Source organism: Ursus americanus, chromosome 11 (assembly GCF_024610735.1).
Source record: "Ursus americanus isolate L20-20 chromosome 11, mUrsAme1.1.p, whole genome shotgun sequence".
In the NCBI taxonomy this organism is placed as follows: Eukaryota; Metazoa; Chordata; class Mammalia; order Carnivora; family Ursidae; genus Ursus; species Ursus americanus.
The window spans coordinates 40066956-40090043 of record NC_142137.1 but is presented as its reverse complement, the minus strand read 5'-3'; the positions used below and the strand labels follow the sequence as shown (position 1 = coordinate 40090043).

The following is a 23088-nucleotide window of genomic DNA, read 5'->3' as shown; positions in this document are numbered from 1 at the left end:
TGTTCTAGAAAGTACAGTACTTTAAAGACCATTTAACACTATGGTCTTACTGGCATTGACAGTTATTAAAGATTTCAATTTAGCCCTGACCCTGCTAAAAAAAGCAAGATGACTTTTGATCAGAAAATGCAGCACTATCTACGGTTAAAGATTTCATGCTAGAAAACTAGGTTAGTTTTTTATTCCTTTAATGTACCCTTTTTCTTCAAGGAAAATGCTCTTGAGAGCACTTTGCTTAGTCCTCACGACGGTCCTTATGATTTGGACATTTTTCCATTGTAAATCTAATTTAATAAGAGAATCAGTTTTCTTTTTTATGATTTTACTTGTTACTGCAAAAGTAATGCATGCAAACTAAATGCATGCCCAACATTTAATGGCAAAAAAAGATACATTTAAGTAAAAGCAGTTTACTAATATGTGTATGTGTGTGTATATATATATATTTACACACCCACAATTATCGGATATAGACAGATACACACATACTATCATTATATTAATTCACACACAGAAAAAAGGCCAAAAGTCTACAAAAATAAAAATAAATTGTAGTTAGCTTGGTGTAACAAATTTGAGCTTTTTCCTCCTTTTTGCTTTTTTGTATTTTTCTAAATATTATATAAAGTCTGTGCATTATTTTAGTGTAAGGAATAAGGTATTTAAATATTTTTATCTATGAGATGACAGGCTAATTTATTCATGCATCCATCCAATTAACATTTAGGAGTACATTACATACTAGATCCTATGCTGTTTTTAGGACACAATATAAGACACAGTGTCAAAAGCCCCAAGAGGTCCACATCTGTAGAAGAGCGTAAGAAGTGCTATGACAGGGGCGCCTGGGTGGTGCAGTTGTTAAGCATCTGCCTTCGGCTCAGGGCACGATCCCAGCATTCTGGGATTGAGCCCCACATCAGGCTCCTCTGATAGGAGCCTGCTTCTTCCTCTCCTACTCCCCCTGCTTGTGTTCGCTCTCTCGCTGGCTGTCTCTCTCTGTCAAATAAATAAACAAAATCTTAAAAAAAAAAAAAAAAAGAAGTGCTATGACAGAGGTGGGGGTAGGAAGTGCTATGACAGAGGTGGGGGCACACTACATCTACACTAGACAGGGAACACTTCTTAGAGGAGACATTTGGATTAATAAATGTACGTAGGTGAGGTGGGTAACGGGGGTGGGCATGGGGAGGGAAAGCTGGGCATCACAAGCCAGCTGGTCAATAAGTCTGGTTCACGTTTCCTACCACTGAAACATGGCCAGGTGTCCACAGAAGGGTCAGAATGGGAGCTAGAGATCCCAGTGATCTAAGTGGATACAATAAGTTGGATGTGGTGACGGACCAATGCGGGAAGATGACTGAGAAGCAAGATTTTGTCCGGATTCTGGCTTTGGGGACTGGGTGGCTGGTTCTATCAGTTACTGTGAGGCAGGAGTTGTGGGGACAGTGGCAGGGACAAAAGCGATAAGAACCCCAGTATAGGGTATGATCTGCCTTGAGATTGTTTGATCCATGGATGATCCAAATATTGAGGACTATCAGGTATATATGTGTTTGGGGCTCAGTAGAAAGTTCTACACTGAAGATACCTGGACATGACTGGCATATAAGAAATAATTAATTAGGTGCAGGCAATTGTATATATAGTGAGAAACAGAGAGCACCATTTACGGGGTAACATTTAATGAGGAAACAGAAGGAAAGACTGGCAAGGAATGACAGAAGGATAGAGGGTGTGAAAGAAAAGGATGATGGTCAATGGTATCAAATGCTATAGAATGTTATGGTAAAATAAGAACACAATAATCTCTCTTTGTTTATCATAATGTGCGGGATGCCTCAGAGATTCTAGCATTTCATTCTGAATCTGAGGCTGCAGGATGTTCAGGGAAGGACCAGGGTACTCTGTATGTTTAAAGGCTCCTAGATGGTTTTATTACAAAGCAAAGTTTGGCACCCACCAATCTAAGCCACGAATTCTTTGTTAATTCTCTATACTTTCATCTCTATGAGACAGAACACGTTCCTTCACAGGCTTTAGTCCTCAGTATTTCTGAATTTAGAAACTGAGATTGCTCCTGTAAGAGGAAAAGGTGCCAGACTTCAAGTCCTCCCCCGCCCCCCGAGCCTGTGTGTTTCTGGGTTGTTCACCAGTCAAGTGTAGGTTGAGAAAAGACGGTTACTGCCAGTCTAGGGAGAGATCATTGTGGGAGCACTACTTTGGGAAACAAAGGATCTGCACAGCTAGAGAAGAGAGGGAAACACCCGAGTTCAGGATTACAGTATTTTTAAGAAGTGCCAAGCTAGGAAGGTCCTAGGCCTTGCAGGGAAAACCCATAAAGTAACCAATCTTAGTAGAGTCACGGATTCAGGCAAACGAAGAAAAAGTGAGGAAGGAAGGCCAGTCTACAAAGAGCTTTAACCAACGAACATGGTGTTTAGACTTTAATTCTGAAGGCTTAGGAAAATTTTTGTGGCAATGTGACAAGATCAAAAGACCTTTTGAGAAGATTATTTTGGCCATAAGGTAACAAAATAGATTTTAAGGGGAGGAACTAGAGAATAGGGAGCCATAGTTTAGGTTCACTAACTGTGTTCACTGAAGAGTCGTGTAAAATAAGGTAACTGGATCTTGTGATACGAGCTTCAGGGGAAGGAATATTGTAGCGTTCTGTTTGTTTCAGGCCAGACAACCGCGGTAGCACCTAAAAGTTCATTCTAATAATAAGCCAGTGCTAGAACCAGTCTGCAACTAAGTTAGACTACCTAATATTAGAGAAAGGACACTTTAGTCAAGCTCTTTATTTCCATACAACGTTCTCATTAGACTACCTCAATTCAGTGAATGAGCACCCACGGAGTATCATCCAAAAATATCAGTCACTTCCTCTCCTCATCATTAGTGAAACACAGCTAGTCAGACGGAGAGCACTTCGGCAAGGCCCAAGGATATGAATCAATTTGGGGATGCTGCAAATTTTCATTCCCTCGCTAGTCAAGAAACGACCTTGAATGTTTGCAGTATCTCCCACCTCTGTTTCAGTGATTTGTCAGCCTAAGTAAAGGGTGTAATTAAGGCAGTTTCAGCTGCCTGCTCTAGTGTCTAGTTATGAGAATGGGATCTGAAATCAAATGGATTTGATACCTGCCAGCGTGAGCAAGGTGTGGAAAACCAGTACGTCCCACTTTCCTCATCGGTAACAGGAGGAATAACACCACCTGCCTCAGGTGTTAAACTCCCACGAGTTTTAAGTGAGATACCCACCCAGAGGCCCACGCCAGGAAAGGGCTAAGGGGGGCACAGACTGAGCACTCTGCCTGCCTCTTAGCCCTCTCTCACTTACAGCTGGGGAAACTGAGCGCGGAGCTCGTAATTTCTTTGCTACTCCCCCCCTCGAATGAAGAGTGGCAATCCTGCTCTGGATAGTGAAGCATCATTTAAAAGTATGTGTTTGACCAGAATAATGTGACGCACTTTCTAAGGCTGTGATTCAGGCACCAGATTCTATCAGGCTCCAAAGAAGCTGAGACTCATCGTTTAAAAATGAATACAATTTCACACAGATGGCACACCATGAAACACTCACATGGGTGGCTTTCAAGCTTCACTCTAAATATTCCACAGCGAGGAGTGAATATTTTTGAAAGAGAAGAAGACACACAGATAGTTAAAAGGTAGATCCTGGCCAGGATCTGCCATCAACCAGTCACTCCTAACAATACAACACAGCTTTGATGACCACGGGGTTACATACGTGGTCAATACAGCCTTGATGACCACGGGGTTACATACATGGTCAATACAGCTTTGATGACCACGGGGTTACATACATGGTCAATACAGCCTTGATGACCATGGGGTTACATACATGGTCAATACAGCCTTGATGACCACGGGGTTACATACATGGTCTTTGTACGTGTGGCTGCTACTTCTAGAAATGTGAAAAAGGGAAATAAATCCCAAATTCTAGGTATTATAGTAAAGACTTTAAGACTGACAGAAATCGGACTAATGTAGTCTCTATATATAACGTCTTTAAACACATATACTTTTTTATATATATGAATATCCAAATAATCTCATAGAAATAAAATATAAATAGAGATAAAATAAATCCACTGTATTCTATCATCCCAATATCAGGAAGAATAGCAAACAGAAAATTAAACTAAGAAATTCCTATAAAAACCTATTAAGAGAATAGCAACTATGAACATAAATCTATTCTAGATAGAGATAAGCACTGAATATGGACCATATTTAACTACAAAACACCTATTACTTGTCCATGGGATGAGATTCCATTGAGGGAAATGCTGACCTAAGAAAACACACCGTTCTTAAAAATGGGGTCTTGAACACTTGCTTCTATAGACGCTTTGGGCTAGGCAACCATGCAGAACTCTACAAAAAGAATCTAGAACTCAGGAAGTACTACTACTGCCCACAAATTGGATGTGAGAAACATGCATACAACATTGATAGCACCTTTTAAAAGGACAGATACCTGTGTGCTCATGGGTACGTTACTGATTATACTTTTGAAAGTATTAAACAACTCTTTTATAAAATGCTGGGAACATCAGTTATTCTTGACATTACAGAAGAAAATATCATGCTTTCTAAAACAGAATCAACTCAGCTTGTACTTGAGGAGTTTATTCTAAATATGGACAGGCACAAAATATAACTATCTTATATAAATCAAAGTGCTTGCTGATCTTAATTAGAAGCTGATTAAAGAACACGGTATTTTAGAATAATTATTAAATATCTATCTGTATATCAAGGTATAAATAAATTTTTATTATTAAAGGAGTCACCTAGAATAAAAAGCCTCAGGCCACTACTGACCTTACTTTACATAAACAAATGTCATCTACCAAGCACTCAACTTTAAAACAAAATGATTTTTTTTTTTAAGATTTTATCCATCCATTTGAGAGAGAGAGCATGAGCGGGGGTAGGAGGGGCAGAGGGAGAGGAAGAAGCAGACTTCCCCACTGAGCAGGGAGCCCAACTCCTGCTGAGCAGGGAGCCCAAAACAAAAACGACTTTAAAGGGCACCTGGGTGGTTCAGTAGGTTAAGCATCTGCCTTAGGCTCAGGTCATGATCCCAGGGTCCTGGGATGGAGCCCAACATCAGGATCCCTGCTCAATGGGGAGTCTGCTTCTCCTTCTCCCTCTGCAGCAAGCCCTGCTTATGCTCTCTGTCAAATAAATAAATAAAATCTTTAAAACAAAACAAAAATGATTTTAAAGCTGCATTTGCTTCCTTACCAAACTGATAAAGAATCATAGGACTTAGATTTCACATCATGTGGAGAAAAGCGTACTCTCATGCTGATGGTATGTAAATATGTGCCTTAAACATATCCTCTGACTTGGTAAGACTACCCAAAGGATTTTATAAAGATGTTTAATGTAACACTGCTTTTAATGGCAAAAAATCTGGAACCATCTAATATCCAAAGCAGGAGCATCACTAAATCATTCAGAGAATGTATTAGGGGTGCTAAGTATGTTGTTCGTATACATACGATAACATAGTACTTCATGTAGAAAATATGTATAACATTAAGTGCAAGAAAAAGCATATTGCAAAATTGATTCTGCTTCCCAACTTACCTGTGTGTTAAAGTGTTCCTGAAATCATCTTAGCATAATTATTTTCAAGTTTAAAAAAATTTTTAAACACCCACAGGCTCTCCTTTTCCTTTCTCTTATTAGCTTACTTATTACATGAAATCACACTAACCAATTAATTCAGTCTTGATTTAACACTTATGCATGACTTGGCAAATTCTACACAATTCCTGCCATTTAATTCCATTCCCATCTAATTTGAAAAGTTGGATATTATGAAATCAATTATTATAAAACATTTTACAGATTGAGATCATAAGGAATTGAGGATAAAAAGATGTTTCAACATGAACAGGAATTACTGGTTCTTTCTAAAAAAAAAGAAATACTCTCTTAGTAGTAAGAAAAAAAGACGATTGCATTTTTCACATAGAACAGTACCCAAATCTATGAAATACAATCATATCAAGTCTCTAAAAAGTACTAGGAAATGTTTCAAGAGCTTTTCATAAGCTTCTCAGGGTAGACTCCCAATCTTACTTATCTAGAACCAGCTCAGCACCTGCCAGGTCCTATGCCCTCAGTAAGTGTTCAAACAGGCTCTAATGACTTAATGCTCCACAATGACCCATTTTCCAAATTAAGAAACTATGTCTCAAATGGATAAAGTATCTCATTCTAAGGCACACTCCCCCTAGGAATTCTCATCCATCACTGCCTGATTCTGTGACTCATTATTCCACAGGCCAGAGCAGGGCAGCCCAAGACTCCACGGTCTTCCAGAGCAGGGCATGAGACGGTCGTCTTCTTACACTTCAGACAGCCGCTATCTCAGGCTTGTGCAAAGTAAAGGGGCAAAAATACCTGCTTGTCAATACCACAGACCTTATTGTTTGTTGTATTCTATCAGCTTAGGATTTCCTTCCAGATCAATTATTTCTTTAGGAGCCATAGTCTTGTTTTTACAGACATAAAACTATAGATTAATAACGAAGTTAAAAAAATTTTAATGAAATTCTCTGCAAAAACAATTAGGGCCGAGTAAAGGGAACAAAGTATATGAAGATCAGTAAATTACTGTGAATACCACTGAGTATAGCGAAGTTTTAAGTAGTCAAAGCCCTAAATTATGTGGCTATTATGATTCATAATCACTTTCCGAATGGTGTATAAGCCTGGTCTAATGGTCTCATTCTTTTTTTTTTTTTTTTTTTAAGATTTTATTTATTTATTTGACAGAGAGAAAGAAACAGCCAGCAAGAGAGGGAACACAAGCAGGGGGAATGGGAGAGGAAGAAGCAGGCTCCCAGCAGAGGAGCCTGATGCAGGGCTCGGTCCCAGGACCCTGGGATCACACCCGGAGCCAAAGGCAGACGCTTAACGACTGAGCCACCCAGGCGCCCCTAATGGTCTCATTCTTGACCAGTGGTTATCATTGTGCGGTTATTTTGTCCCTCAGACAACTTCCTCCCCCAGGCGATCTGGAGACTCTCTTGGTTGTCACAACTGGGGAGGTACGACTGGCGTCTCATGGGTAGAGGCCACAGATACTGCTGAACATCCTAAAATGCAAAGGACATCCCCTCAGAGAATTCAACAGCTCAAATGTCAATAGTGCCACGGCTGAGAAATCCTGTACTAGACGATTAACCTAAGGTGAAACTATCCACTGTCCTCAAGTTTAAATTGGCACCAAGAGTGAGAGTACGAAAAGCCTGGATGTCCCAGGTTCTGGACAAGGCAAATCTCCCAAGCAGACTACTGTCCTCGCCAGCCGATTCAAGAGAAGTGTGGGATTCTGCAAGCTGCAAGGGAGACGGGAGGGTTTAAGCTGACAGGCACTTCATCCTCTGTGAATGTCCACACGTCTCAAGTAGCACCGTACAGGTGTGCAAGAGGAAAGCACCAGCTTTGCTGGATCCACAGTGGTCAGATCTTCTGACAACTTCTACCAAGCTAAATAAAACCATGACTACGTAGTTAGGGAGTTTTATCTAAAATTGAATAACAAGATTGCAGGGGAAAAATCCAAACAAGATAAATAGCGACTATATGACCGCTTCCCCTGCCTCCTGCCCTGCCCACTTTCTTACTTGGTAGACTATTCATTAGGGGATGGCACCATGGAAGCCACAGAGCACGTTGTAAATGAAGAGGGAAATATTTCGGAAGAGTTAATTTCTTAGTAAAAATAACAAAAGGGGAAAGAACAAACATGTTTTAAAAATATCAGGAGGGGCGCCTGGGTGGCTCAGTCGTTAAGCGTCTGCCTTTGGCTCAGGGCGTGATCCCGGTGTTCTGGGATCGAGCCCCACGTCAGGCTCCTCCGCTGGGAGCCTGCTTCTTCCTCTCCCACTCCCCCTGCTTGTGTTCCCTCTCTCACTGGCTGTCTCTCTCTCTGTCAAATAAATAAATAAAATCTTAAAAAAAAAAAAAACTATCAGGAACAACAGAGAGGAAGAGTGAAGCACATCTGTGAAGCTACGTCAACATCAGAATATGAATCTTCTGTGAGCTTCGATGCACGGGAGGAATCAAAGAGATCTCCAATGAGAATAAGGTGCCACATTTGGAAGGTCTATGAGAGGACACTTTAACCTTGAAAGGGAGCCACTGCCAGGGAGACTTCACTCTGCTCCTGAAACTCCAACGGATGAACAGATCCAGTAAATAGAAAAGCAAGGAGAAATGTTTCATTTGATGTAGCAAGGGAATCCAGAAACGATCATCAGAATGTGGAAAGCAGTGCATGCCAAGTCTTAGCTCCTTAAGGACATGGTTGAGCCTGAAGTCCGAAAGATTTTCATAAATCGCAAATAAAAACCTTTTCTTATTTCTCACTCTGCACTTGGAGTTCTAGGTGGGAATTAACTATAGAACTGCTCCGTCTTTCCCAGTCTTAAACTAAAATGTGGCTTCCTGTAGGGTACGTACACAGGGAAACACATAGAAGAGCAATTAAAACAAAAATTTCCTAACATCTCTAAAAAGAAATCCATCAATAACAAAGTGAGATGCAATGGCTCCCAGAAAATGCTTGGTTAATGCAGGATTAGTTTAAGAAAGGAAACTAAGTACATCAGTTTAGCCAAAGACAAAAATCATAGAAGCTATAAAATATAACATAATGGAAGTAAAAGTGACCTACTCTAAAAAGGCCACAAGGGGCGCCTGGGTGGCTCAGTCAGTTGAATGTGGGACTTTTGATTTCAGCTCAGGTCATGAACTCAAGGTCCTGAGATGGAGCCGGGAGTTGTGCTCCATGCTGGGCGTGGAGCCTGCTTGAGATTCTCTCCCCTTCCCTCTGCCCCAACTCCCCCCTCAAAAAAATTTTAAAAATTAAAAGCCCAAAAACCCACCTGTATAAGAGGTCAAAGAGAAGTATTTCAACATTACAGATTTCTTCTGGGTTAAAAAATGACAGTACTATAATAACTACATGTGTGGGATTGCTATACCTATTCTAGAAGAGTCCTTGGTGTGCACAGTTTCATTAAAGACAATAAAATAGGAAAAAACCCACAATTTCCTTATATTATAAACAATGTATCTGCCCAAAGAAAAAGTGATACAGGTAATAGGTAGTTTTCCTGGAAGACCTTGTAAGTCCACATCACCAGCAACATGGCTAAAAGTTTCAGTGCTCTGTTTTCCTCATCGATAAAAATCAGGAGTGGGCCTAAACCTCTAAGGAATTGCTGAGTGTGAAATTTGGTTTTAGAATTCTGATTTTAACAGGTCTTCAGAAATTTACATTGCTTCTTTTGAAACATTTTTAAATAATAAAACACATTCATTTTCTTTTTATCTCCCCAATACCCTGAAAGTTTCCATGAAACACCATGGCAGCCGCAGGCATAGGTAGAAAAGTATAATGCATAAACACAAAAATTATGTTGAATGTCCATGTTAACATGGGTTTGTATCTAAGACAGGGAACAAATATTATCATATTCATTAATTAAAATCCTATTAACTATTTTTCATGTTAAACTATAATTTATTAAAATAGGGCAACTCCCTTGATGAGAATTATTCTGGATACTAATCAACCAGAAGGTGTGCCCTTGCTTGGAATTTAATTTTGCTTTATTAACAGTTCATGCTTAAGGAAGCTTGCTGAGTATATTCGTTCTTGGCAGGTGTGTTAGCCAAGAGGTTTGCCTGGATGATAATGTTAATGACTAGGTAGAAGGAGGACAAAATGTGTGAGTTTTACAATTTTGAAAACTAACTGCAAGAGCTTTGTAAAGACATTTTTACTCTACCACATATACACAAGGAAAACTTATTTTTTTCTAAAAATAATACCTCCTAATTATTTTCTATTATAAAGATGTTCTTAATGATGTACTGCTAAAAAATTTCTATGCCATTATCCCTGCTGTCCTAGACTCACATGACCAATAACACTTCTTCTTTGGCAATTTCAAATCTCTAGAGGCGTACAGCCCCTGAAACCCACCCAGGTGATCCCACGTCACACTGCTCAAGCTGAGTCACAGATACTCCCTCCTTAAGGCCAAAGCAACCTTTAGTTCCCTAGAATAATAAGCACTTTTAGAATCACACCCATGCCTCTCTACTGTCCTTAGAGGGTTTAGATCTGCTCCGTAGTATTCTTTTATTCTTAACAGAATTGCACTTCCAATTATCAGCACTTGAGAATATCTAAATCTTCCTTCATTTAAAATTCAACTGTGTAGAAAGTTATAAAAGGGTTTCGGCACACAGTAGTTAGGATGACCTCAAATTTGCTAAATTGAAACCATTCATTAGCAGAAAATGACTCAAAAAAATATCCTTCTAGTCATGGAACACGACATCAAAAACTAAGGATGTACTGTATGGTGACTCACATAACATAATAAAAAATTTTTAAAAAATCCTTCTAGAAATTCTAAAATATGCAATTAAGAGTAATGTCTTATTCAAGAATAAGATTAACTATTTAAAGATATAAAAAAAAATCAAGGTGCAATTAGCATCTAATGGACCAACATTGTCCATTTTAGCCCACACTTACCTCTCCCGAGGAACAGCGAACCAGTACTCGGGCTGCTTTCTTCGTTTGCCATACTGCTGGACCATGGCTGCAGTGTGAGTGGCAAAGGATTTTCTCATTGGCTTTCCTACTTTAATGCACAGAAACATGGGTGGAGTCTTGCTTTTCTCCTCTTTTGAAGGAAGTATATCTGAATCACACATGAAAAAAAACCATCCTCAATATTGACAATATTAGTGAAAGTAAAACCTTTCAACTTATAAAGAATAGTTCTCAATCCCCTCTTAGTGACAAAATCAAAACGTACAAAACAAACACCATCAAATTAGAACTAATTACATTTTTCGGACCTTCTTTAGCACAAAAGGAAAAAGATTAGCATGTTTCAGTCTCTTCTGCATCACGTAAGATGCCACATATCGGGAATAAGCATAGAAACCAACACAATGCGGCAGTTCCCAAGAATCCATCTCGATGAATGATAACAAGGACCTATTTACTCCATAGGGCAATTTGGCTTAGAAAAGAAATATCTTCAAAAACATTTCAAACCCCTTTAGATTTAGAAATTCAAGGTGAAAGGAAAGTTCCTTGAAACTAAAAAACAAACTACTTTTAAACTAGAAATCTATGTCACAGTTCAAGTTCCCAAATAGATACTATATAATGCTAAGTTTTTTCCCAATTAATGTTATCAGTAAAGATAAGCTCTATTGAGAGACTATTATTCTTAAACAATTGTTCTAATTTCGCTTGTAATCACAAGTTTCAGAAAGCCAACTGCACAGCAGGATATAAAGATACTAAAGAAAAGTGGCTTACCTTCAATGGGTACCTGAATTCTCTTTAATAGCCACAACTGAATTTCGGACTTATTATCCATTTGTGCGCCTTGGCAGCTGTTGTCCAGAGTAGATTCTGAAGAGGTGTCTAAAGACCCTTTATTCACATTTTCTCCTGTAGAAGAGGCCAGTTGCAATGGGAGGGACACTCTCTCTTTCACCCAGGTTTTATCTGGCTCCTTACTGCCCTCAGTTGGGGGACCACCTCCCTGTGGAAGAGAACTACTAAGGGTGATATCTATTCCCACTTGCTCAGTACTTTTGCCATCACTTAATTCTGCCTTCTGCAAGTTTTCAGGTAACTGTGACCCTTCTTTGTTCTTATTAAGGTAATATTCAATGAGTTTAACTTTATCTAGATCTTCATGTATGTTCAGTGTGTTCTCCACCTGGCTTTCTGGGGAACCAGACTGCTTGTCCACCTCTGGCATTATATCTTGCTTTTCGCAGGTTTCTAAATCTAGGGCCCCCTTCAGTTCGGCATCGTTATCCCTTCCTGCAAAGTTCAGGGCTGCTTGCACCTGCATCTCTGTAGTAGAGCCGATGATGCGGGACTTAGCCTTCCTTAGCTCTTTTGGGTCAAGAGAAAGGCACTCCTTTGAGGTGTCTCTTTTGTCCATTCCACTATCAGTCTGAGAAGAAAGTTCTTCCAAGTCAACAAAGTCATCATCTTCCCCTAAAAGGGAATTTTCTTTGGCTATAGATTCAAATGCAGCACGAGTGTCAGAAGGTTCCTTGCTGACCTTAGTCACTGTGGGAGATCCACTGGTTGCCTCTGTACAAGATTCCAGTGTCTTTAACTTGCCTGACAGAGAGCCATCTGAGGGCTTCATGTGTGTGTATTCTGTTGACTTCTCCAAAGGTCTTATGGATTCAGAATCTGAAGTGATGGTTCTCTCCCCATTCTGCTGCCGTTTTTCCTTGTTGAGAGATTTAAACTTACTGAAGGGGTTGATATCTTTCTCTGAAGCCAGGTCTTCCCATTCTCCAGGCCTGTACAGAGGACAAAGATCCTGAGGTAGGTCACTGTCGGGGGAAAAATGGTGGGTGCACATGGAATGTTAAAAACAAAACCAAAAACAAAATGGAGGAAAGGCAAAAACTTAAAACCCAACCAAAAACTAAAACATAAATTTACCACAACTTAAATTTATGTTGAAATGATTTCAGAATGAGGAAATGAAATCAAGAAATTGACTTCAAAATGAAAAATAAATAAATCACAAGGAGGGATAAAACAAAGAACCATGAGAGTTGCATATCCTACTAGAAGGACATGAATGATTTTTGAATTCATTTATGAACATGGAGATATCACACACCAAATTTTTAATGATGAAACAATGTTTCTGATATTTATGAAGGAAAGGACAATGGAAAGGAAGTGTTTTAGTACTATGACCTAAATTCTTTAAATATTCAAAGCTGTTCCTTTTTATAAAAATAATATATAAACCAACTACATTACTTCTGAATGGCCCATTGACTGAGTAGCTACTCATTTAACTGTTGTATAAATTACTAGCCCTGAACCCTAATTTTGAGTTTCAGCACTTTGGACCTGATGTTTTCAAGAACAGATATCCTTCTACTCTTGAGGGAGATGCAGGAATCTTCCACTATTACTGTGAATATACAGTACCTGCTCCATTTTACACTTTATAGAAAAATAAATCAAGTAAGCTCTTAACAATACTTAGGTTAAAATTCTTAATTTCTTGACTCATAACAATATCATTTTACTTTATGGCAATGGGCACTGGTTTATCAGCTGAAACATACCGTCCCTTAACAACAGATGCTTTTCTACCCAGATCTGAATTACACAAAAATACTGATTAGACATGTTCTCCAAAGTTTACAATAAATGGTCAAGAAACATAATCTTTAAGCCATGGGCTAGCAAGATTTTGAGTAACCTGTATTTTCACTTACCGTAGTATTCATACTGGGTTAACACACAGATATATAAAGACCCTTTTTAAAAATAACATTTTTAGATTTCAGAAATAACTCTGTTTTCTAAAAAGGCTAGATCATATTCAGGTAATACTTTACTATCCTGGCTTTGAAATAACTAGGGCAAGAAAGCCACAAAGTACCAGGAAGTTCTCAAGTTGTAAGATTATCCCCCCAAACTTATTTTATAAATCACAGGCATGGAACAGCCATGCTTTTCCAACAGAAAATAAAAGCCTACATAATTGCTCTGACAGATGCTTTAAAAAGCTTCTTTAATTCATAATTCATTTCAATTCAAGAAGCATGTGTCAAGCCCCTCCATGCCATATGCTAAATGCTGACTTTGACAGTGTCTCTGTCCTGCAGGAACCTGCATGCACAAAAACATCCTAGCCAGCACTAGCATCCCAGGAGACAAGAAACATGCTCCAATCCTAGAGTCAAATAAACTAGTGCATTAGGACCCCACATTTAATTTGGCATCTTAAAGGTTATAAGAAGTCTTAGAACAAAGAAACTCGGCTCTTCACATACTTGGTTAATGAGCAAAACTTTCTTCCACGAACATCCGAGACCCCTTCTCATGTCTTCCTTCTCTACGTAGCTTGACGCCCACAAACAGATGTGACTGCACCCTGCTCCGCCTCCTATGCTACCCTGTCCGCCCCTCCCTTCTTGTTCACCTGCCTAGTCCAAGTGGAGACTAATTTAACTCTCTGGTTTTTTGCGCCGCAGCTGCCGAGCACTGCTGGGGCAAAGTCTACAGTGGGGTCAACTGGCACAACTGTTAATGTTTTCTAGACTCAGCCAGGCACCTAACGTGGATAATAATCCCTCCACTCGCTCCCTTCCTATTGTCTGCCTGGGGCACCTGGACTTAGGAAATGCCCCACACAAAAAATATGAAGTGTGAAGGTGAGGATGGGGAGATCTTACACACACACACACACACACACACACACACACACACTTAAAAAGAAGATTTGCACATTGCAGTTAGATCATTTGAACTTCTTGTTTTACAGACAACTTTAAATAATGAAAATTTAAGCTATTTTAAACTTTTAAACACTTGATGGAATTCTGAAGTCAATACTGATTTTATATCACACTGATCCCACTCACACATTCTGTTTTGCCCATTGGTGCATATACTGTTCACTAGACTGAAAAGTCTTCACACACTTCGATCCAAGGCAGGAATGTGCACGATTCTGAAATAAACCGAACACAGTAGAAGCCAATTCTTAACTCTTCTCTCTCCCTCCAGCTACAGCATTAACCCTGTACCCCAGATCATTAAACACAATCTCACAATGAGAGAGATCTTTCTGTAAAGACGTACCTCCCCTTTCTATTCTTGAAAAGAATACTTAACATCCTGAGCTGAAGATGTGCCACAGTATTCCTCCACTAGAAGCCATCATCGGGCAAGAAATGGCCCATCGGCCTGGCCATCCACTTCTAAACTGAACTCCCTCTCCCCTCATTCTCATCTTCCTTCCTCTTGTTGCAGAGAACCTAATGTTCATGCCTTATTTCCAGAACTCATGTCTCACGTCCTCTTCTCTGCCTCCACCTGGGACTCCAAGGCAGCTGGCTGTTCCCTCCCAGGGGTCTTCGTGGGATGCTGTGCGCACCTCTCTGCATACGACACACTTAGGTATCACTTCTCTCCATCTGTCTCTTGCACCCACGAGACTGCAGGCTCCTCAAGGGCAGAGGCCATGACCCACTCATCTTCATACCCTTGTCACCCAAGGGACACGCAATAAGATGAAGTAGAAGCCTCCACAGCTCGGACAACAAGATTCCCCAGAATGATGAACAGTTTCAGAGATGAATGAAAGGTTCACATAATAACAGCTTACACTTGGTACATATCAGGCTATTTTCTAAGAGTCTTGGTGCATTAGTACGTTTAGTTCTTAAATACAGCCCTAAAAGCTGAAGAATACTGTTCATTCCATCGAACAGATGAGAAAACTGAGGCTCAGGACTGAGTAACTCGGGCAGGTCACAGCCAAGAGCCAGGGAAACCCGGGCAGTGCAGCTCCAGACTTAGTCATCCTGCAGACCTGCCTGGCTTGCCACACTGCCACCTGCTCCTCTCGCTTGGATACTTCTGGCAGAATTCACAAACTGCTTCAGTGCCTGTGCTCTGTGCTAGCTGTAGGAGCTTGGAGTTGGGGAAGGGCCGAGTGGGTCAGACGCCAAGGACTGTGGGAGTCCAGGGAAACCTGCTGGTATAAACCCCTAAGGACTTTGTGTCTGGGTTAGTTCTCTAATTCCCTTCTCTTCTTTTCCTAAGTCCCAACGGCTAGCTTCCCTTTGCACAAGAAGGACCCACTGCTTTCCCTCGACCTTCCTATCCCTGAGGATTGATGAAGATTTTTACTTCTAGTGGACATACAGAAATAGAAACATTGACAAAGTGACAGTAAGAATTCAATTATCCCTTGAAATGAATCGATTCCCTGAGCTCTCTTAAACCTCCTTGTCTTTTTTCATGGGGAGCTTCCTTCTCTCTCTCTCTCCTTTTTTACCAAAAAGCCCCTCAGTTTTAGAGGGCAAAAATAATCAAGACTAAGGTAACATTCAGTTACCAGTGTTACTCCCTCTTCACACCACAGCAGTCCGGCTACAGAGGCAGCGGCCTCCACACTCTCCACGCCAAGCTCTCTCCATGTAGGATTAAGGGAACATGGGAGTTCGAAGACTGCCTATCCTAGAATTTGAATGAGAACAACGTAACTCTGTGTAACAGCTAAACGGAGAGAAAAACACTATTCTCTTATCGGTAACCTAACATTCTTTCAGAGAAACTTCATTTCTTCTTTCATTAATTCATTAAGAACACACATTGCTTTTCAGAAAAGACAAAGAAATACCATTTTTATGTGCTGGCATTTTTGCTTTTCTCCTTTCATATTTGTATGTTCAACCTTTCCCTTTATCTTCATTTCCTCTCATTTCCCTATTTTTAAAAAATATTTACTGCACAAATCTTCCACCCTCAAATTCACCTCTACACAATCTCACTCCTGCCAATGCCCTCACTTTTCATTGCACCTAATTCTCCAAATACCCGAGGGTTTTTTGTTTGTTTGTTTTGGTAAACAAAGAAATCTCTCTTACGATGGCAAGGCGTCTTTGATCTTCATGTGGGAAATGTCATTGTAGAGAGCAATGGAAACCACCTCTTCCATGGGGCAAATGAGGCCATACTCCTCACAACCATTTTCAATGACCAGGGGATCAGACTTGTGAGGGTCAAACATGATGTTGTTAGGAGTAACAATCATGACGCCTCCGACCACACCCTGTGGGAGAAAGGGAGAAAGGCCAGGATCGCTACAGGCAGAAATGCAACCACCACAGCTGCTTTAATGAACTCATGCTGCCGTTCCGTTGACTCTGGGGAAGCACGGTATCCCCCGTGACGATTGTGTCCCCTGTCAGAGGGCTAGAAATGCAATGTTGGGTCGTTGGGTACTGTGTGGTGAGGCAGAGAAGAGAGAGCTGCCTCGCTACCGCGGTCCACCGAGCCTGGTTCTGGCAGAGCTGCTGCCATAGCCCAATCATGGTGGGACCTTGGGTTGCACGTCGATATCTCACACCCCCCCTTCGCTATTACATGGCAGGGGCTGTCCCAAGTGCTTTCCCACATGAGAACTGGGTGCTTTACAATTCACTCAGCACACGTTCACCACGTGTCCGACAAGTGCATGGCACTCAGCTAAGGAAGCATCTGTCTCAGAGCCATGGTGCCAAATGAGAGTCCTAATATTTTTCTCTAAAAGGTTTAGAAAGGCTACATTCAGCAAAATTTGACACAGATAGGAATATGAAATTTTTACAGCCAGAAATAAATACAACTAAACTGTGGAAGTTAACAGCAAAACCCAACAATTTGGTGGGAACTTCTGTCTGAAGCTTGGTCGTCAGTGTACTGTTTTAGAGATGGCCACAAGGGTATTATCGACCAGAGATAGCAGGACACAGAGGACTGCCCTGTAGGCAGACTATCTTGGTACTCCGAATGAGTAACGGATCATCTTTGTGAAAAATTCTGCATTTCAAGCATTACTTATTCTTGGTTGCAAAAGTTACAAATGCATATTGATAATGTATCTTCCTACCATTTGGAACCTGGCATAAAGTCTCTACTATGAACACAGGAATTCACTTTGTATCAACATAACCTTCTTCAGAGGCTCACTGAAAGTTGGATTTGCTCTTTGTAAAACACACCAACCATCAAAAAACTAACCACACAACATAGCAGACATTATGTTTTAATACCAGCATCTCCAGCAGCAAACGGGTTGAGAATTTACATTTTCCAAGTTAGGAACTAAGATCTTTACATCAACTATCCCTTTTAGTTACCACTGCCCTACAGATTAAATTTTATTATTATTCCTATTTTACAGATGAGGAATATGAAGCTTAGGCAACTCCAATACCATGCCCGTGGTCTCAGAGCTAGTGGGTAGCAGAACAGGGTTTTAAATTCACCGAGTCTAACTCCAGCCTTTGCTATCAAGCATATATTATATTGGCTCCCTAGAATGTATGGGCCAAGAACTGAAAGAAAAAAATGATAAATCCAAGGTCACAAAGAATCATATAATATGTAAAATGCCAGGCATCCAACAGGGGAAAACAAATGGACACTTATGAAATCTTATGATGAAACTTTGGGAAAAATATTTTAATGTCTCCCACATTGAGTAATTTGGAACCTACTTTAGTTTTCCATGGAGTTCAAGAAAAGGAAACAAATTACACTGCCATATACCTTTCCGTCGGTGAAGTATCGGCAATTCATTTTTAGAAATTTTACCACGCCTGGCTCATCTTCTTCAGAAGTGGATGATAAGACTCTTTCAATGGGTTTTAAGGCCTTTCTTGCTAAGTCAGCATCCTTTAAAAAAGCAAAAATTCCCCAAATCAAATAGAAGCATTGTTTACATAGATTATTTACAGAAATCAAGCCACGCAAGTTCCCTGTAAGGAACTTGTTTCTATTTAACTTGAACAGGAAAAGAGGCAAATATCCTTCATCCTTCAAAAATTATCACAAATACAGTAAGTATCCAAATCGCGTTAAGGTTTAAACAACAAGTGCGTATGTATGAAACCATAAAAATGGCTCATCAAATGTTTATAGAAAATAACCTAAATGAAGGAATTCATATTTGACTCATGGTTCAAGTTCTCTAGACTTGGAGTAGAAGTTGTACAAATCAACGATCAGTCTCATTGAGAGCTTAACGTCATACTTCTACATAAATGAAGTGTGCGTTTTTGCCTCTGAGACCTTAAATGTGAACAGGTTTCTTTTCGATAGGATGCATTCTCTCAGCTAATGACAGATCCTTACCCCTACCCCTGTGGGGGAATTTCAGATGACAACCTGTGAAAAACACCATGTAAAATTGTACAACTCAAAATACGTATTTGGTACATATGAATGTCAGCTCACGAATGCCATACATACAGGCAGCTTATCGTATTCTGCATCTGATGATGAAGGAGAGACAGTAGCACCAGGACTGGACGATGATAACCTTAAGGTACTGGAAGGAAAGTTGGCATCTGGCACAAAAAGGACCTGCGAATGTGAAAGAGAAGCTGAGGGTGACAATCGGGCAGGCACACACTAGGCAGGGCTCAGAACAGCTGCTCTCTGCACAGGAGCATGCTAAGTACATGGAGGAGACCTAGTCGGCCTTCGCAAAATGCGTTAAGTGCCTTGGGGCTTTCTAGACTAATCCATGAAACAATACTCTGTAACAGGAATATGTGCAGTGCAAAAGGTAGGGGACACACCTACAGATGCTGCAGGAGCTCACAGAAGAGAACAAGGTGGGGAGCACCCTGGGCAGGTTGCAGACAGCAAGTGGGTCCAAGTGAAGCTCTGAACAGTACGGGAGATTTAAATAGGGAGGAAAGAAGCTTCCAGGGAAGGGTACTAATAGTACAAGGGAAGACAGGAGAGAGTAGCATGGCGTGCTTCTAAACATAACACCTGTGTCAGGAAGAAACGGAACGAATCCACGCTTGCTAACTCTAAGCAGGCCCTGCATGCTAGCAGAGTAAGATCACTGTATGTAAGTCGTATACGGTCATATCAATAACCTCAATACTTTCTCTTCTATCAGTGTCAGCTTACCTAAAAACAAATATTAAAATCTCCCAAATTGTACAAAGAGCCTCCTCCTGCAAAATGTACTGGCTCCTGAAATGTCATTATCATCTTGTCATTCAGCACACTTCCAACGAGACACGTGACATTCTAGCATATACCATATACACTCTTACAATGATGACGTCTACTGTTATAAAACATAATTAGCATTAATCACATAACAACTGTTCAACAGTGTTTGTTATTCACTCTTCCCCATCTTGTCTCTGTTTTAACTTCAGTTATTCAAATCTCTCTTCAATCCAGAAAAAATGTGAGGCAACAACAAAGACACCTTATGACGAAGGTAGGAAAACCAACATCAAGGAGAAGTAAGACGAGGACTAATTACCACTGAAACTACGTGCTCCAAAATTAGTGAACACTCACTGAGGGGTGAGCCATAAAACACGATCTGAATTTCCAAATAACCAATGCAAAGGGACAGACATCATTAGTCAGCAGAATTCAACTTCCATAAGATAAAAAGAAACCAGTTTCTCATAAGTATTTTCTCCTTGAATCTCATAAAGAGCATTCCAGGCTAAACTACTTGTCTTTGATGACACAGTGATAGTTAATACAACAACTAGTTTTGGAAGACCGTTCTTTGTAACATCTTCAATGTGGATCAGTGGCAAATGCCACCGTGTACAGCTCCAAAAGAGCAATTACGGAGCCCTAAAATTATGTGGTCTCTGTAGACAGCTCTCTTACTTACCTTACGTATCTAGACTGATGAACAGATGACATTTCTTCCAAGCAGTCCTCCATGAATTTTTTTTGGTATCTGAGCTCTAGACAAGTGTTAGGCAACACAGATTAAGATTCTATTGTCTGGCCTGTTCTAAATGTCACATCAAAGGGATAATTCCTGTGTTTACAGAGTTCGTTGCAGTATAAATAGAGGTGACTGTTGGATACTGGGAGGCTCAGTAAAAACACCTGCTACCTCAATATGGAAGTGAGCCTAGGACATGGGCAGGGGTAACGTTTAACCACTGACTTCAGAAAATAAAGCTGGGTCTGCTCCAACACACAGGCAAATGCGGGACATGAGGTCTTCATGTTCTTTACCGTAGAACAAACCTGCTGTCATTTTAGCCTAGAAATTTTTCTAAGCATGTGTAGCCAAGGTACCCGGTGAATATAAAAACAACTTAAACCATGTCTCTGCAAGGTAACTTCTGAGCGTACTCAAGATAAACTACGTGAAAAAGTACATTCTTTGCACATGTCCTGAAATTTGATGTAAGTACCCAAACTAACAGCCAAACTCAGGACCTTCTAAAAAATTTTTATGCCTCAGTTATTTAAAGTTCGTCTGTTACTGGTTTTGGTCTTTTAAGCAACAAAAAGTCTATAGTAAGATTTTAGTTCAGTAAATTACAACTTCCTCTGAAAATTACCTCTTACATGTGGTCAATCACCCAACCAGACCAGTTTCCTTTCCTACCTCATGGTGACCATCAAATCAGTCTCTAGAAGGGTGAGTCTCAAACTTTTTGGAATCAGAGCAGATAAAACCAGCTTTGAGATATCAGATCCACCGAGATTAAAGGGATACCTGCCCCTCCACGCACTAAGACAAAAAGTTACCTACAGTTTTTGAAAGCCCATCAATTTCACTCTTCTTCATTTCTTAACTTTGTCAGCAAAATCCTGATTAGTGCTGGGTCCTGGGACAGCCAACAGCACATAACTGGTTATATGAGGGACTAGACAACAAAGCAAAGGTTATCATAGAAAAGACATTAAGGAGGGCACGTATTGCATGGTGCACTGGGTGTTATACGCAAGTAATGAATCATGGAACTTTGCATCAAAAACTAGGGATGTACTGTATGGTGACTAACATAATAAAAAAATATTATTATTTAAAAAAAAAAAGAAAAAAGAAAAGACATCAGAGATATTGTGGCCCAACCCCCAATTTCAGGGATTAGGAAAGTGAGGTCCAAAAAAGGAAGGGACTTGCCCATGTCAAACAGCTACCACAAGGCCAGTCAGAAACAAAGCTTTAGGGCTCCTATTTTGGGTGTTTTTGCCATTACAATCAGCATATTAAAAGAGTCCTTTTACCTCCTGTTGGCTATTGGACCTTAAACTAGTACCAATATTTTGTTTATGGACATAGTTAAAAAAATAAGAAAAAACTCTAAATTACGTTCCTACATTCTAGTGACTATAGTCTTCAGCCTTGAATTAGTAAATATACACCTAGGTTCTCTGCTATGAGTTAGTGACATATTATGTACCAATACTCCAGATTATAAGAAACCTCAAAAAGGACAAATCTACTATTAATTTTCCTAGAGATCAGTTTTTATGAATTTTTGAAGAGTTTTAATGAATATTTCCCCTCAGTTACCTGGTATCGGCAGTATGTTAATTTCTCCTTTTGACAAGGACATTAAATACTAAAAGCACCATAATAGAAACTGGCCAACTCAGGGCCTGTTGGCTTCATATGGGGCCCTTGAATGAAATGCAAAGAATATCACCACTTCCTCAATAAAGTTGTACTTAAAAGTAGCAGTATCTATTCTGAAAGAATCAAATGTTGCTATCATGTAGAGGGGCAGAAAGATACTCAGGTAAGTCAACAATGAAACCAGAATGTGCTCACGGCAGACGGTTCTATGGATAGAAGGGGAAACTTGGCCTCAGTTAGGACGTGCCAATGACTGGGTCATTTATATTTATTGGCTAAATGTAGTTTGAAAGTAGAAATACAAGAATATCTTAATATGTGGTAGGTACTAAAAGAATTTGCTGGTTTAACTGACAATGGCAAAATTACACAATTAGTCAATTTCATTCAGTTTAATAAATGAAGTATTAAAAACCTGGGAAAAAAATCATATGGCTTTTTCTTGATAGTCCTGCTGAATTTCTCTGCTTTTGGCTAACTGACCATTTTTTTCAGGTATCAAATCAGGACAAAAACAACAAAATTCTGCCTTATTTAGTTAGTTATTTTAAGTAGGCTCCATGCTCAGTGTGGAACCCAACTCAGGGCTTGAACTCATGACCCTGAGATCAAGACCTGAAATGAGATAAGAGCTGGACGTTTAACTGACTGAGCCACCCAGGCACCCCCAAATTCTGCGTAATTTAAAATCCAACGATGTCCATTATATATCCCAAGAGTAGAATAAACTGGAACTTGCACTTTTAAATTAAACATTCTAAGAACATTTGAGTTACATTCTACAGAAGAAAAAGTCAAATTTAACTTCTCTTCATGCCATAGGGAACACCCACAACATAAACCAATGATAGTTAACTGTGTTAATCATTTGCAAAGCATTCATCTCTGAACAGTTCCTCAGCTCCAGAATGCTTTTAGAATTCTTGATCTAAGGGAAAGATTGAACCAATGCCCATTAACACCAATGTTAATCCTGTGACACTAACAGTGAAGCATTAAACATGGCATTAAAGATAAATGCAAAATTTCTAAAAAGTAATATCCAACAAGAAAAGAA

At 39.9% G+C, this 23088-nt stretch overlaps 1 protein-coding gene across 14 annotated transcripts in view; it reads right to left on the bottom strand.

Annotated features, from left to right (window-relative positions):
- Positions 1 to 23088, bottom strand: part of NCOA7 (nuclear receptor coactivator 7) — a 154657-nt gene that overhangs the window by 31885 nt on the left and 99684 nt on the right. For 12 of the 14 annotated variants that reach the window (XM_045805605.2, XM_045805609.2, XM_087865462.1 and 9 more), the window contains 5 exons: positions 18908 to 19021; positions 18206 to 18331; positions 16540 to 16724; positions 11420 to 12465; positions 10619 to 10787 (listed from right to left, as the gene is read on the bottom strand). In XM_045805605.2, coding sequence (XP_045661561.2) covers positions 10619 to 10787; positions 11420 to 12465; positions 16540 to 16724; positions 18206 to 18331; positions 18908 to 19021 — 1640 coding nt within the window. Of the gene's footprint in view, positions 1 to 10618; positions 10788 to 11419; positions 12466 to 16539; positions 16725 to 18205; positions 18332 to 18907; positions 19022 to 20318; positions 23087 to 23088 lie in introns of those variants that run through there. The other 2 variants (XM_087865466.1, XM_087865463.1) reach the window with 2 other exon arrangements.